Here is a 15297-nt window from a genome sequence, read left to right on the forward strand (position 1 = left end):
CCGGTTGCCTGTACCTATTCTCCCTTCCGTGCATTTCGCATTTGAACCTAGATTAACTTTTCCTTTATCCTCCTGGAATCCACCTCATCACTTCAAACCTGGCATACCATAGAATTTTGTCTCTGGACTTGTTTTGCCAGCAGATTAGATGTTGCTGGATCATGAGGCTGTCTTTAGTTTCGAGTGTGTCTATTCCACTGTACTGCTTAAGGGCTTGCAAAAGCCCTTCATAATAGGCTTGTACTGACTCTTTAAACACCTTAGTCGTTCAATCTATTTTAACCCAATCAATATCTTGAGGGGCTATTTTGGACTGTAAACATGTGATCATCTGATCATACTTTTTCATGACCAAGGGCGAAGGACCATGAGTTACAGGATCCCTCTCTGGCTCAGCAGCAGGCCACTCATTAGCGATTTTACATACGGATCATAGATCACTAGGAACCACGTTTTCAAACAGATTATTTAAATCAATCCACAACATCTTTGAAACCTTAACAAAGTTATCAACTTGCTTGTACCAATCAGCAGGATTCTTTCTCAACCCGAAAAAATCATTTGTGAATGCAGCAAGATCACCTCTACTCCATGGAACATGCACATATCCTCCGCTAGGCACCTCTCGTAGTGAATATGCCTCAACTCCTGACGTTCCCCCTCCTGGAGTTAGTGTTTCACCAGTCACGATCCTCGTACTCTTCTTGGACCACCTTTCTTCCCACTTATCCAGCGTACTCCAAGCCCTTATTCCTATAACCAATTCTCAGATGTGTTTTCAATCCTGTCACTCACTTTTCCTCCAACTCCTAGTCACTGTAGTTAAGCCTATGATTTCCCAGTAGCATTTTTGTTTGAGGTCTACTTCATACTCTGAGTTAGTTCTGACAACTCATGCGTTTGTCTCGCTTTGCTTGGTGACATCCTTTGCTACAAACAACAGGTCATCTGGCTCATAGTTTCACCTTTACTGCAGCCTTGATGGTTCCTTGACTTGATGTCCTACTCTGACCTTCCTTGTGGTTATTGTGATATCTCAACCAAGTCTCTAAGTCTATAACATCTAAAACATGTTGACTCATAATGACTCCCTGACTTGTACCTGCTTCTGAAGTTGCACCCATCAGTCCTCTCACAGGAGTTTCCCACATCCTCAGGTCTGAGCGAGTGCCTGCCATAGGTATAGACTGTATAGTACTGGATTCAATGCATACTCCTGAAGGATGCAGTAGCTGGTAAGTGGGTACTCGATTCTAAAGACATGAGGGATGGACCATACCCAATCGGGTTCCCTGACCTTCCCAATCCGGTTCCTTCCACTTGAACAGACTGTTTCTGACTAAGGTTTCCCACTGAGCTCGGGTCATACACAGGAACAACAGAAACAATGGTGACCAGTACTATAAGAGCTGCAGGTAACTGTGAAGCAGCGCTAACTCTGCTAGGTTCCATACCTCCCAAGGCAGACACTCCTTAACCCCCTACCCCTGTGGATATCCTTCCCACAACTCCCGTACTAGCACCTGTTTGAGGTGCTGACACACTTTTCATATTCACTACATTCGCCAATTCTCTTCTTCCCTCCTCTGATTGGGGATTATAATGTGGTGGACGCTCAGATAACAACCCATCCAACAAGCTGTCATCAGTATCACTCCAATCATTTCCATTTTCCTTTCTAGTCCTGTTCTGAGAATCTCCTCCTACCAGCTTTGGGTACAATCTTTCTCCTACAATAGTATCCACTCTCCATCTCTTAAGCTGGGCGTCCCATTGCGCTTCCCGACATGCCCTCAAAGCTTTCCTCATCTTTTCTTGGTATACCTCCCTTTTCTGTGCATGTGCTACATGGATCCATGCGTCTAATGCCTCAAACTGAGTTGGTCTTGGCAAAGGTTGCAGCAGAAACATTTCTCTTGTCAACTGGTGCAACCATCCAACCGAAATGAACCAAAACATAGAAATGACAATTTACCTTCTTTTTCAGTACTTGTAAGCCAATTTTGAAAGCCAAATATAGTGTGTAGCCCTATTTTTGTCACCATGTAATGAGCTGGAGTATCCTTGGGTGGTTCCTCCTCGCCCACTTGAGTAACAACCCCTTGATCACCTCAAAAAAGATCTTGCAGCACCCTAAAACAACGCATGATTCAATTGCAAGTTGTTCAAATTTTGACGACGAAACAATATTTTCTAACCACAACTTCCCAATGACTACCAACCAATGCCAGCACAGCGTTGTACCAACCGACCTATCGCAGCACGGCATACTCTGACTTCACCTTCACTCCTCACACCGGCTCACCCTCCTTTACAATTTCTCCGTACACATTCACTCACGCGATCATCTTAAATTCCGTAAGTGTCTGCCATCTAAAAGAAACAATAGAATTCAATCATCCAGGAACATACACACAGTAACCCTCAACCTGTGCTGGTCACCTGAATCAGTATAGCTGACCTCTGTACAGAGGTGAGCTATACTGTTGGATCAGAGCAGGTTGTGAGAAGGTTGAAAGTGACATAAGGGTTTCAACAGATGGCATGGCGGTGTTGCCAGATTTTCTGTTAAACCCAATGGCAAGGCAGATTTATGGAGCAGCTCACATAGGAAGGGATGCAATGGTGAGATTGTTTAGGTAGACTTTGTTCAATCCAAGGTTTTGTGTGATTGCTGAAGCAGTGTGCCATCGGTGTGTTACATGCCAACAGATGAATGCTGGAAAGAAAACTATTGTTGCTTTGAGCCACATTGGCAGATCAATATGATTCAATTGGATTTTGATGAGATGCCTGTGTGTAATGTACTGAGTTACATTTTGGTTGTTGTGTGCATTTTTTCTCAGTGGGTGGAAGCTTATCCAACTAGGTGTGGTAGTCTCACAGTAGCAAAGTTATGCTGAGGGAGCTTATACCTCGTTTTGGATTTCCAACTACATTGGAGTCGGATGGAGGAACACACTTCTACAGTGAGATTACAAAGCTGTTGTGTACTGCCTTAAGTGTGGTTCAGAGGCTGCACTGTAGATACAGGCCGGAGGCATCATGCATTGTGTGGCAGATCAATGGGACTTTAAAGGCGAGGCTGGCAAAAGCATGTGCTTCAACATCTTTGAAATGGCCTGATGTGTTGCCCTGGATTCTAATGAGCTTGCGCAGCATTCCTGATAGAAGAACTGGGTTGTCGCCCCATGAGATCCTCATGGGAAGGGCGATGTTCTTGCCTGCAGTGCTGGCTACAGCTTTGATAAACATCACAGAGGACTTGATCCTTGACTTCTTTAAAGGATTGGCTGATGTTGTTCATTCTGTGTCTCATCAGGTTGAAGCAGCGACTGCACCAACTTCGAAAGAACTTTGCCATGGCCTGAGCCCAGGGGATTGGGTGCTTGTCCAAAAGCATGTAAGGAAGAACTGTCTTGACTCTCGGTGGCGCGACCATATCAGGTGATATTGGTGACGAATACTGATGTGAAGTGTGGAGGAGTGCCGAACTGGATCCACTTTGAATGGACCAAGGAGGAGTTAGCTCACAATGCTAAGGAAAGTTATGGTCCTATAGCTCTAGATTGGGAACAAGGAGGCAAGCTTAGCATTTAAGAGGTACAGACCCATTATGACACTATTTTTGTGGGACAGAGTGAATGTGATCACATCTTTCTTTTTGATGCTTCTTCGAAGAAGTTCCTACAAGAAGCAGTGCAAGTGGTGCCGGAGTATATTTTGTGTGTGGTTAGAGCGCATACGTTTAGCTTCCGAACAATTGGTATGGTATTTGTCATGTGGCAGTTGTGTTTCCAAAGATATATCATGTGGAAGATTTGAAGAGTTTGGAGGGAAGATCGAACCATAGAGAAAAGTGTAGACTGAGTGCTGGTGAAATTGTGGGAGACATATTTGGAGTGATGATACCTAGTTTGGGTGTGGTGTTGAATAACATCAAGTTTAGAAGATTGTCTACCATTGTGGATACGTTGTCGGTTAACACAGGTCAGTCATTGTTGCTTATAGATGGAGAAATGGTTTCAATAAGGGTGATGGTGATGTAGAACTGTCTTGCTATAGGTGTGTTATTAGCAAAAGAAGGCGGAGTCTGTTGGATGCTGATGTTCCAACAGTGTTGCAGTTACATTCCTGATAAAAGTAAAGATCTGAGGAGATATTTAAGTAACATCACTGAGCTACATCAAGAGATACATGACTTGGCAACTGAGGGAGTTTGAGATAAGATTGGAAAAGGATTTGGAGCAGTTAGAAGTTGATGTGCTAACCTAGGACAAGGAATTCTTGGATATATCTTGAAGCCAATAATAATTGTTGTGGTCTGTGTTATCATCTTGCTAGGTATGATAAGAGCATACAAATAGCCCAAGTCGAGGCAATTGGAGGATTCCTTTAGGAAGAGAGAAAGAAGGGTGGAAAGACTGCATGACAGTCATTGCGACAATCTGAAGCTGTTAGAGGAGTTTAGACAGAGGAGACTAGCTACAACATTTGTTTAGATCGGTCAACTCTACAGGGATATAAAATGTTTTGTGATGGCTAAACGTCATCAGAGGAGGGACTGATGTAGCGGAAATTGCATTTTATTACTAGGGTTGCATTATAATCACACATGTAGAACACACCCGCATTTAATCCTTTGTCGTGTTAACATGAAGCTTTGAGGTCTTGAAATGTGATAACGTGAAATGTGATGTGTTTAGCCCATTGAATAGTAACATGAAGAATTAACATAGCAAGTGAATATAACAAGCAGAAAACATGAACGTGAAGAACTTGTGTTGTGCAACTGACAATCATTCATTTATTAAATGTAATTTAACGTGTAGGCAGAAATATTATCTGTACGTGCCTTAATTTCTTATGCAATTTCGTAAAGCTCACATGCTATTTTCTTATGTTAGCTAAATCTTATAGGCCGGAAATGTATTTTTCCCTGGAAGCTCTCACTTTAGAATTAATAGCTGAATTTCATGTGTGCTGTGGAATTTGTTCTTTCTGACATGTTGCATTGCAGGTGAAAGAAGTGCTCATGTTAGCTAGAACAATGTCTTTATTTTACTAGTCAGACAAGGAGGGAAAAAGTTACATCGTTCGGTCTGAAATGATAAAAGAAGGCCATTGTCCTTCACACAAGAGAAGGCTTGGGAACCAAGGACAGAAATGGTGAGAAGAAGAACATTGTGGTCTCATGCAAAATTACCTGTAGGATTATATCCAGTGTGGATGGCTTAACCCGCAAGGACACTTGGGAAGGATACCTGTAATATTGGGATGGTGGAGAGACTTCTTAGGAAGACTCCACATGCTGACACCTTTTATCTTTTGTCCTTGATGATGCTTAAGTAGGGATGTTATTTTAGTGCTAGTGTAGGGATAGATTGATGCTTTATTTCCATAAACCCTTGATGCAGGGAAATTTAGACCAATGCTTTCTGATCCTCTGCATCCTATTTCTTGAATTATTTGTTTAATTTATGCTATAGCACTTACACTGGATTCTCTCATTTAGAGGTGTCTTTATGTCCAGGTATTTTTGCTTTGTAATAAATGAACTAATATTACGTAGTGGTTACTATGTGTCCAGAGAAATTCCTGTTGAATTCATTGGCATTAATAACAACTGTCTCCCTTCAACGCTTACATGCTGGTAAAAAGAACAATCGGATTGGGATTCTAGAACAGGTTCAGAACTTATGGGCCCAACCCTTTCAAGTGCCAGCAAGAAAAAACATACAGTCCCAAAGAGTGCTAAAGGAAAAAGAAGTTCCTTGAATGTAAGTGGTGGAAGGATTTAACATTATCTAACACAAAGTATAGTAGAGAAGTTATGCTCCAAGGGAGGGACAAACGCAACTAGAGCAAAGAAAGTAATTGATTAAAATGCACACAAATTAGATTGATAGGGTGGGAAGCAACAGAAGAGGAAATGAGCGGACTGGGAGCAGTGTGCATCTGCCAGGCCCTCACAAAAACAACTAAATACATTTCAAAGAAATTTACAAAAAATAAGTAAACAAGGTATGGGGCAGAGTGGAGGAGCAATGAACGAGCAAAGCATGGAGGTTCCATGGTGGTCGATAGCAGATGGGTGAGAGGGAGAAAAGGGGATAAGCAACGAAAAATGTGTTGTCTTACATCAGCAGTTTAAATGTTGATGGAAGTATCCCATCAAAAGCAATGTAAGCAAGAAATGCACCAGGGCCAGGAAAACACAAGAAAAGAGAATAAATGCACTGAATATTGAGCAGTGACCCAAAGCCCACTCACACTATACATTGCATTGCAGACAATAGGTCGTCGACAACAGAGCCTTAAAAATGTAAGGAAAACACATGGAGATGGAGGGGGAAAAATGGGGGAAGTAAAAAAGGCAAAAAATTATTACAACGGGTGGAAGAAAAAATTAACCACAGCAGAGAAAAAACAAAGTTATGTGCCACACGTATGAACAATTTGAAAATAATCTCTCGAAGACTAAGCCATGAATTAATTAAATGTGCTTACCAAAAGGTGGACGATTCACTGGCATACTTTTTGCACGAGACATAATCAGGCATCAGTCTGGTCACATATCTGCAATTATGGAAGCAAGAATATGCCTATTAGTGACATTTAAAAACTACAAAGTCCAGTGATTGAGCGGCATTTCAGCAGATTAGACACAGTCTGTTAACAGTCAGCTTAGTTAAAGCTCACAGAGTCAGAAGCATATTAGACACTAGTCACCGATCCATAGAGAAATGAGGCAAGAGTTAAAGTGAACAAGCATTGGCAAGGCCAATAGATCTCGGCTATGAGACCTGTTGCATTTGCCAATGTTTTTAAAGCCATAATGTCCAGCCTCACAGCTGCAGTGCGGCATGGCTAAAAAAAAAAAAAAAGCGAAACGACACTGCGGCAGTGTCCTTTCATAGGTGCATACATGTGTTCAACACACGTGTGCACCTACAAAATGACACAGGCAGTATAGCAAAAGGGTTTTAAAAAACAAACAAAAGTAAAACAGTTTAGCCGGTTGAGAGTGAGCTGGTGAAGGGGTTGTGGTGAAGCAACACAGCGGGCGGTGGAAGAAGCAACCCTGCATGTAGGGTAGAAGCAACATGAGGGAGAGATTATGAGGCAAAGAGAGGAAAACACTGGCGAAAGAGAGCAGCGTGGAGCGTGGGGGAACAGCACATAGGTGAGAGAGAGCAACACCAGGTCAGGTGGGGAAAAAGAAGCACATGGGCAACAGAGAGCAACATGGGGGAGAGAAAAGCACGCAAGAGTGACAGCTGTAAAATACATGCACTCTCATGGAGTGCTTGAACAAAAAGAAAAAAGTAGTTCCTGAAATATGTGCAATGGAAGCAAAGAAGTCAGTGGCTTTGCTCCATTGCAGGTACAAACAGCTCCATTGCAGGGACAAACACAACCTGGGCAGGCTGAAACAAGGAAAGCCATCAAATATAAAGCAAGCAAATAACAGTTACAATAAAACAAGCCAATTCTTAGCAATAGGCGGACTCTGGGGAAGCCGACAATATGTCTTTGCGATCAGACAGGTACTGTCTGGTAAGTTTGCCCTGAAAATAAGGGGGCTTATTTACAAGAAATTGGTGTAGGACAGCACCACAAGGCTTCTTGCTGCGGTGCCCTGTGCAAATTTGAAAGGGCAGGAATGCATTATATATGAAAGATATGGTGCATTCCTGTCCTTTCAGCCAGTGCCGGCGGACATTTTGCAGCCATGCGCCAAAGCAGGAAAGCTTGCACCATGGTGCAAGAGCACCTGTGTTGTTGGCACGATTGTTTTTGTGCAGTAAGGGGCCCCTTCCAGCACAAAAACAATAATGAGAGGCATTTTCCACGTTCTGTGTGTGCTGCAGAATGTAGCACATGTGGAAAGAGGAAAAAACTAGAAGAAATGTAAGCATTTCTCCTTGTCACGCATGCTCTAGGGAGGCGCAAGGATATTGTAAATCTGGTCCAGGGTCAAAGTCCATAGGTATTGCGGGGGAACACCCACCACAACACCCATGGAACGCCTCTTTAACGCCCTCCCCATTGCGACAGTAGCTGAGCAGTCCTAATGTACCCAGAATATGTAAAGAAGCTTTCGACCCACTTACCTCTGAAATATTCCAGATCTGCTGAGCCAAATACTTGACACTGCAAACCTTTCCACAACTGACAGTAGCCTCAGTTGAGTTTCTTCCACCTTGTCCAACTCATGGAAATAAAACCTCCAAGGTGACTTGGACTTCCAGCATAGCCGCTAACCAGGTTGTGGGAGTAGCAGGACTCTTCAAGAACTGGGGCATTCCGGTTACTCCTATCACTGAACCAGTGTCCCCCTACTTTCTACTCAAGCAAACAGTTAACCAGGCACTCACGTCTCCAAACAATGTCCATATCTGAATTTTTAAAAAGTGCACGGAGTAAATCACCACAGACCTTTGCCCAACAAAGCGTTTGCAGCCGCACCAAGGAACCAGGGGTACCACCCACTCTTACGACTGTAGCTTGCTCCTAGGCACCTTGAATCGAACATCAAGACAATTATAAATAAGCAACTTAACACCAGCGGCACCAGGGCCAACAGGGAAACGTCATTTATGTTCTTGGAACATCAACGGTCTGCTTGATAAGTTGGCCAACAAGGAGACATTCAATTATTTACTTTGTTTCCAAATAATCATACTGCAGGAAACATGGGCCGAAACAGCCCAGATGATTCCAGGGTACATCAACTACTCCGTTCCAGCCTAAAAAAAGCCCTGTATGGTCGCCCAAGCGGGGGCCTAGCAACCTGCAGTCACACCACCATCCAAAGGAGCCATTTCACGTGCCCAACTACCTGGAAAAGCTTACAAATGGTCCTACTTTCTCTGACTCAGGGATCTCAAAGCATTAAGCTAGCATTTATAAACATCTACATTCCTCAAAAAAAGGACTTCAAACTGGCAGCCAAAAAGCATCTGACCAAGGACATTGTTGAGTTGCAGGACAGTCCCTTTCCCTTTGAAATAATGCTCTCTGGGGACTTTAATATGAACTTACTGGGCACAGAATGCAGTGAAGAAGCTCTTGCGGCTCAGAACACTTTCTGTCAGATCCTCGACCAAGTTCTGATCAAGCTTTCAAAACTGACAAACTCGGTAGATCACTGATTAGCAAACTGGAGTTTTTGATCCTGCGTGCCATCAATGGTAGCTTCCACACTGATTAGCCGCCCTCCTTCTCCTTTTACAATCAGAAGGCACGCATGTTAATCAATTTTACAGTCCTTTCGTCCCTTTGTTCCACACAGGTTTCAGATTACTGCAAGAAGCGAAAGCGACCTCTTACCACAAGAACTACTCCTTGCCCTCACCATGGACTGCCATGAGCCATCAGATGCATTACAATATGCCACACAAACAACGTAGGCAAGAAGCTCAAATGGTCAACAGACACAATTATTGTCCTGTCTGATGAGCCAAAACGCACATGGGCAACAAAAATGGATAGCGCAACCTCCGCTCAAACAGCTTGGGAACAGTGTGCAAAGGAACTTGTGGATAGCCACACACGTAAACCTAGGCACAGTAACAGCACCCAGGCACTGTTGTGAAGTTCCTACAAATCTTATATAGGATCTGCGTGTTTGGACAACATAAACTAAGGGTGTCCAGACTGATTCCAGACACCTCCAGAGGATATGTTAGTCTATAGACCAGCTAGTTCACAGTGCCAGATGAGCCCCTGTTACCAAGGAGCAAATAGTTTCTGGCAACTATCAAACATGACAACCCTGACCCCTCAGGGATCATGGAAACAGTACAGTACTTTTTGCTCAGTCACTCGAGTTCACTCGGTCTCAGAGAAATATACAGAATAAACGGTTGGGATGTTTTCAATAAGTATTTATTGAACCAGCATCATTCTAGTATAAAATACGTGGCTGCAACAACCATTAGACAGAAAAATATGTATACAGTTATAAGCACCAACAGAGTAAAGAAAAGGTAGAATTACCATAGTGCTAAAACAATGACTATATGCAGGCATATAGATACATAACCATAAAATGCATACTCCTACGATGCAAGCCCTAACTAGATGTACCTAAGTGTACCTAGCATGTATGTAGGTGTATAGTCAAGAATCTCCTTAGGATAGATCCAACCCTATTACCTGATGTGGGAGAGACGAAGGACCCCATCTTGGTCTCGAGATGGACACCTCGCAAGGGATGTCAGACCACTGCGTGCTGGAGTGTCTGCATGCAGGGACCTCCGCATCTCGCGTTAGCGTTTCAGCATGGAAGTCTTTCTCCTCTATTTTACCCACTGAAGAAGTGGTACTTATATACCCAAAAGGTACCCTCAGGGGTTCTACTTAGATGTGTCATGATACTGTGGGCATGTTGGCCAAGGATGACAATAGTGATGACCCTTATACAGAGTTTGTAAGAAGCTGGTATATGATGTACACTTATGTAAGTGGACACCTTGCACCAGTCCAGACAATTCTTATGGTGATTTAAGAGGTCTTAGACAACCTTAGAAAGCTCTCTAAGTGGTAGCTGTGGAGAGCAGCCTTCAGGCTTAGTCCAGAAGGAGTGTAAAGCAGCTTGTTTTACCAGAATGCAATCTCATAATATAGATTAAGTGAAAAAGAACCACACAAAGTATTTATGAAAATATGTATTTATTACAGAATACTCTCTAACACATAGAAATATCTCCTACCCAGTACACAATGCACACAATACTTTAGCAAAGAAACACAGTAAATAGTACGGAATACACAGTGGCCACAGGGGGGACCAAACCATACCCTAAGAAAGTGGTATAAGAATCACGACTTGGGTCAAGACAATGTTGAGAGGACGTAGAAGTGCTGGGGACCCAAGGAACCACACAAGGTGAGTAGATAGTAGATAGGGGACCCACGGAGAGCATGTGCAGTGTGGAAACACGACTGTGTGCTCCGTACAACTCGATGTGTAAGTTCCGGTTGGATTTTTAAAGATTAAGGACCCTTCCCAGTGGACCCTGAAGAAACCCCATGGAAGACAGAAGGTTGGAGAGCCACCCCACCCGTGGATATGCTGGTACCCATGTTACCTACACCAGGGAAGCCGGGTGCATCCGTGTGAAGTGGTGTCGGAAACGGCCGTCGAACCCAATGGAGGACTTCAGGAAAGTGCTACTGTTGAAGAAGGAGAAAGTGTCCGGTGGAATCCAAGGATGGATTCTAGATGAGAAGTACCTACTAGCAGAGGGAACAGAGTCTATGTCACTCAGGGGTGACCAGGAGACTTGGAAGACAAATGCCCTCCGATGATGGGTGTTGCAGGATGGATGACGATGAAATTGACTCTGCAGCTGTGAGGACCAGGCAATGCTGAGGAGGACCAAGAGCAGTGCACGAGCTGTCCCACAAAGGATATCGAGTGCTGAGGGCTTGGTGTCCGGCGGGAGCACCAAGGAGTCTTGGCAAATGCAAGCAACACAGGAATCAAAGAAGGAGCAACGTAGGGACCAGCAAGGACCAGGGAAGTCATCTGAGGCAGGGGAGTTGGGGTTGGCCCACGCAATCAGGGGAGCCCAGGAGAAACAAGTGTGACCCTCAAGTGGACAAACAGGCCGGAGGCACTGGAGTCGCAAGAGGACCTCGAGCAGCTCACCAAAAGATGCAGGCCACGATGCACATGATGCAGTGTGGCTGAAGATTTTGGTCACTGGAGGTGCTTGAGGTTGGGGCTACTTGGAGCCCAAAGATCTTCTTGGAAAGAAGCCAACAAGCCTTTTTAACTGAGAGTTGGACGCAGTGCACAAGCGTTCGGTTATTGCAACTCCCACGAGTGTTATTGGCCTCAAACTTGGTGAGCGGGCAGGGCAGGCCTCATGAGCTGTGGAAAACCACCACCTGTGGTGCAGAGCCCACAGAGAACAGAGGAGCTCAGGATCTGCAGACCTGTCGACTTCATTGCGGTGACTGCGAATGCAGGGGAGTGACGCCTTCACCCAGAGCGATAGTTCTTCAAGTGTTTTTGATGCTTCACAGGTCTTGGAAGGTTCCTGTATGATGCACAGGCACAGACGATGCAGCAGACTGGAAGGGAGACAAAGTCACGCCCAAATGGAGTCCAGCGAAGTCCAGAGTACCCAGACGGTAGAAGTAGAAGTGGTGTCTGATCTTAATCTTATTCCACAACAAATCTAGGGACCTACACCCAGGTAAGCCATTAAAAGGGAAAGGGTTGGGCAGATTCAGGGGACCCTCCCAGGGGAGGGTGTGGACAAGGACAGGTTACTCCCATGTCCTTTGCCCAGTTTCGCGCCAGAAGTGAGCTAACTGCTCCCAGGACTGGTTTGAACTAGGCTATGCCCAGGGACACCAAATGTGCCCCTCATGCAGACTTTCTGAAGCTGGCAAGTGCACTCACCCTGTCCCAAAACACAAAATCCTGTTTGGGGGGTGGTCGCAGCTTCCTGTGACAGGATACCTATTGTTCTGCCTTCCCTTACTCGAGCTTTGCTCAGCATCAGGAAGGCAGAAATGTGTCTCTGGTTGGCAGCAACCATTTTGTGCTGTCTGGGTCTAGAAGGTTGGAACCGGGAACAGAGTGAGCCTAGCAGAGGGCTCTTCCAGTGCTTGGAATCATACATCCCACACCGTTTATGGTGTGGGGGTATGATTCCAACACGTTTGATACCAAATATGGCTGATTCACTGACAACACGGGAGAATGGACTCTGTAGGTTGCAGGGTTGTCCTGCTCATGCAGGAGGACCCTCTCACATAGAACCAAGCACCCTGCCTTCGGGATTGGAACAGCCTGCTATAGGGGTGACTTATAGGTTTTAAGTACAGTGACCCTAGATATAGGAAACCTATATCTTTAGTAAGTGGTGCAAGCACTAGCTTACACAGGCTGCAATGTCAGGCCTCTAGGTCCATTTTGAATGATCTCTCATGGGTGGCATAATACATTCTTCAGCCCAGGGGAGACCTCTGGGGTACCTATGCCCTGGGTACCTTAGTACCATATACTAGGGACTTATAAGGGTACCCAAGGTTCCAATCTGGGATGTACCTAAGTGCTGAACACAATGGTTTAGGGAGAAAGCGTATAGACTGAGGTCCTGATTAGCAGGAACCCAGTCAGACTAGTCAAATACAGCTTAGCATCAGGCAAAAAGTGGCTGTAACCATGGAAGGAGATCCTACTTTCCAACAGAATTATTATGAACAATATGGTAATCCTGCTGTGATACCGAGAATCCTCATACACTATAAATGAGGCACGTTTTTGGAGAAAACCACATGACATTTATGCAGCGCCTAACTAGGTAAAAGGTCAGCACCAAACCCGTTATGTAGAACAATGATAGGACAAATGTATGTAAAAGGTCATGCAACTACCTTGGCCTATTTTGGGCAACATTAGGGTTCATAACAGCGCCAGTAGTAAGCCGGGAAACCAAAGCATTAAAATGAACCCTAAACTATGCCCTACGACTACATCAACAAAACCCAAGCGATGAAGAGCTAAGAACTAACCTGTCCAAATCTAGATCAACTTACAGTAAACATCTGTGGGAACTTCAAAGAGAAGCTGCAGCCAATCTATAGATCAAGCTCCTCCAATGGAACGTCAATGGGGAATAGACATGCAAGGTTTTGGAAGCAGGTGAACATCTCAAACAACTCATCACCAGTTCCTCACCCAGCACTTTGGCTAGTCAAGCTTTAAACCAACCCAGGACATCATAAGCTCTGTCGGTCAAACGGTCACGGCCAGCCAAAGCGTGGCATGAATGTCTTGCAAGTCACCCATTCGTCCAGAGATAGCTGAGCGGCTTATAACCAAAAGCCAGAGAGAGGAGGCCCCAGGACCAAATGGAATCCGAGATGCCCTTTTAAAGAGGACAAATCTTTTTGGGCAGCACACTTGGCAACAGTCTATGAAGGCATAACTTTGTCAAACACCACCCCCCCACTCATGGAAAGCTCAATCAGCAACCCAATCTTCAAAGGGGGCTCAGCAAACGACCTAGCCAACTATGTTATGTTATGTTACTTGGGTATTTGTAAAAGCGCACGTACACCAGCAGGTTTCTTGGCGCTGAAGGTCTGAGCAGAAACGTTACAGGCAAGGGAGCATCTAGTTATAAGCCAAGGTAAACAGCCATGTTTTGAGCTGTTTCCTGAACCCCAGGTAATCTACCTCAAGCCTCAGTGAAATGGGTAATGAGTTCCAGAGTCTCAAACCCAAAAAGGAGAACCGAGTCCCACAGATGCGTTTGCGTTTGAATCTGGGAACCACCAAGAGATTCAAATGCATTGATCTCAAGGTACGTAGGGGTGAGTACTTACTGATTTGCGAAGAGATGAAATTAGGACCAGTTCCCTGAAAAGCTCTAAAGAGAATGCAGCCAGTTTTAAACATAGCTCTCTGTTCCACTGGGAGCCAGTGGAGATCTCTTAACAGTAGGCTAATATGGCATCGTCTATCCTGAAGATAGATGATTCTCGCTGCTTGATTTTGAATCATCTGTAGACAATATTTCTGCTTTTGCGGGAGGTCAAGATAGAGCACATTACCATAGTCAATTTTAGATAGGATAAGTGCGATCACAATTTGAGTGCAGGCCTCTTTGCTGAAGAAGCGTCTAATCTTGCGCAACTTACGGAGTTGGGCAAAGAAGGAAGAAGTAACTGACCCGATCTGGGCACTCATGGAGAGACCTGAATCAATGTGAAATCCCAGACTCTTCATCACTGGTTTAGGGAGAGGGATCGCACCTAGCTCCGAAGGCCAATGAGAGGGTGTCCAGTAGATGAGTTTATTGCTGGGTATGATTATCTCAGTCTTGTCAGAGACTAATTTTAATTGGTTGTTGTCCATCCAGTTTTTTACATCCATCATGGAATTCCTAACAAAGTCTTTGGATTCAAGTGAGTTCTCCAGGGAGAAGATAAGCTGCATGTCATCAGCATAATTAAAAATCGTTACCCCCACCTGCCGAAGGCTGGAGATCAAAGGCCGTATATATATGTTACAAAGGATTGGTGAGAGAGAGGAGCCCTACGGGACACCACAACTCATACTACAGTGTTAGATTTAAAAGGGGAGAGCCACACAGATTGTTTGCGATCCTCTAAAAAGGATCTAAACCAATCCAAGGCTGGTCCCCGAGACCCACTGCGGCTATATGATTCAACAGAATTTTGTGGTTCACGGTGTCAAATCCCGCAGATAGGTCGAGGAGGACCAAAGCCTGAGTACAATCAATGTCTACATGTCTTTTGAGA

The 15297-nt window shown here is 44.6% G+C and overlaps 1 protein-coding gene across 2 annotated transcripts in view; it reads right to left on the reverse strand.

The window, feature by feature from the left end:
* ZC2HC1B (zinc finger C2HC-type containing 1B) overlaps window positions 1–15297 on the reverse strand; it is a 292907-nt gene that overhangs the window by 206276 nt on the left and 71334 nt on the right. For both annotated transcript variants that reach the window (XM_085609304.1, XM_085609303.1), the window contains exon 2: window positions 6511–6579. In XM_085609304.1, coding sequence (XP_085465430.1) covers window positions 6511–6553 — 43 coding nt within the window. In that variant the 5' untranslated portion in view covers window positions 6554–6579. The remainder of the gene's footprint in view (window positions 1–6510; window positions 6580–15297) is intronic.

The sequence above is a fragment of the Triturus cristatus genome, chromosome 6 (assembly GCF_964204655.1).
Source record: "Triturus cristatus chromosome 6, aTriCri1.1, whole genome shotgun sequence".
Taxonomy (NCBI): domain Eukaryota; kingdom Metazoa; phylum Chordata; class Amphibia; order Caudata; family Salamandridae; genus Triturus; species Triturus cristatus.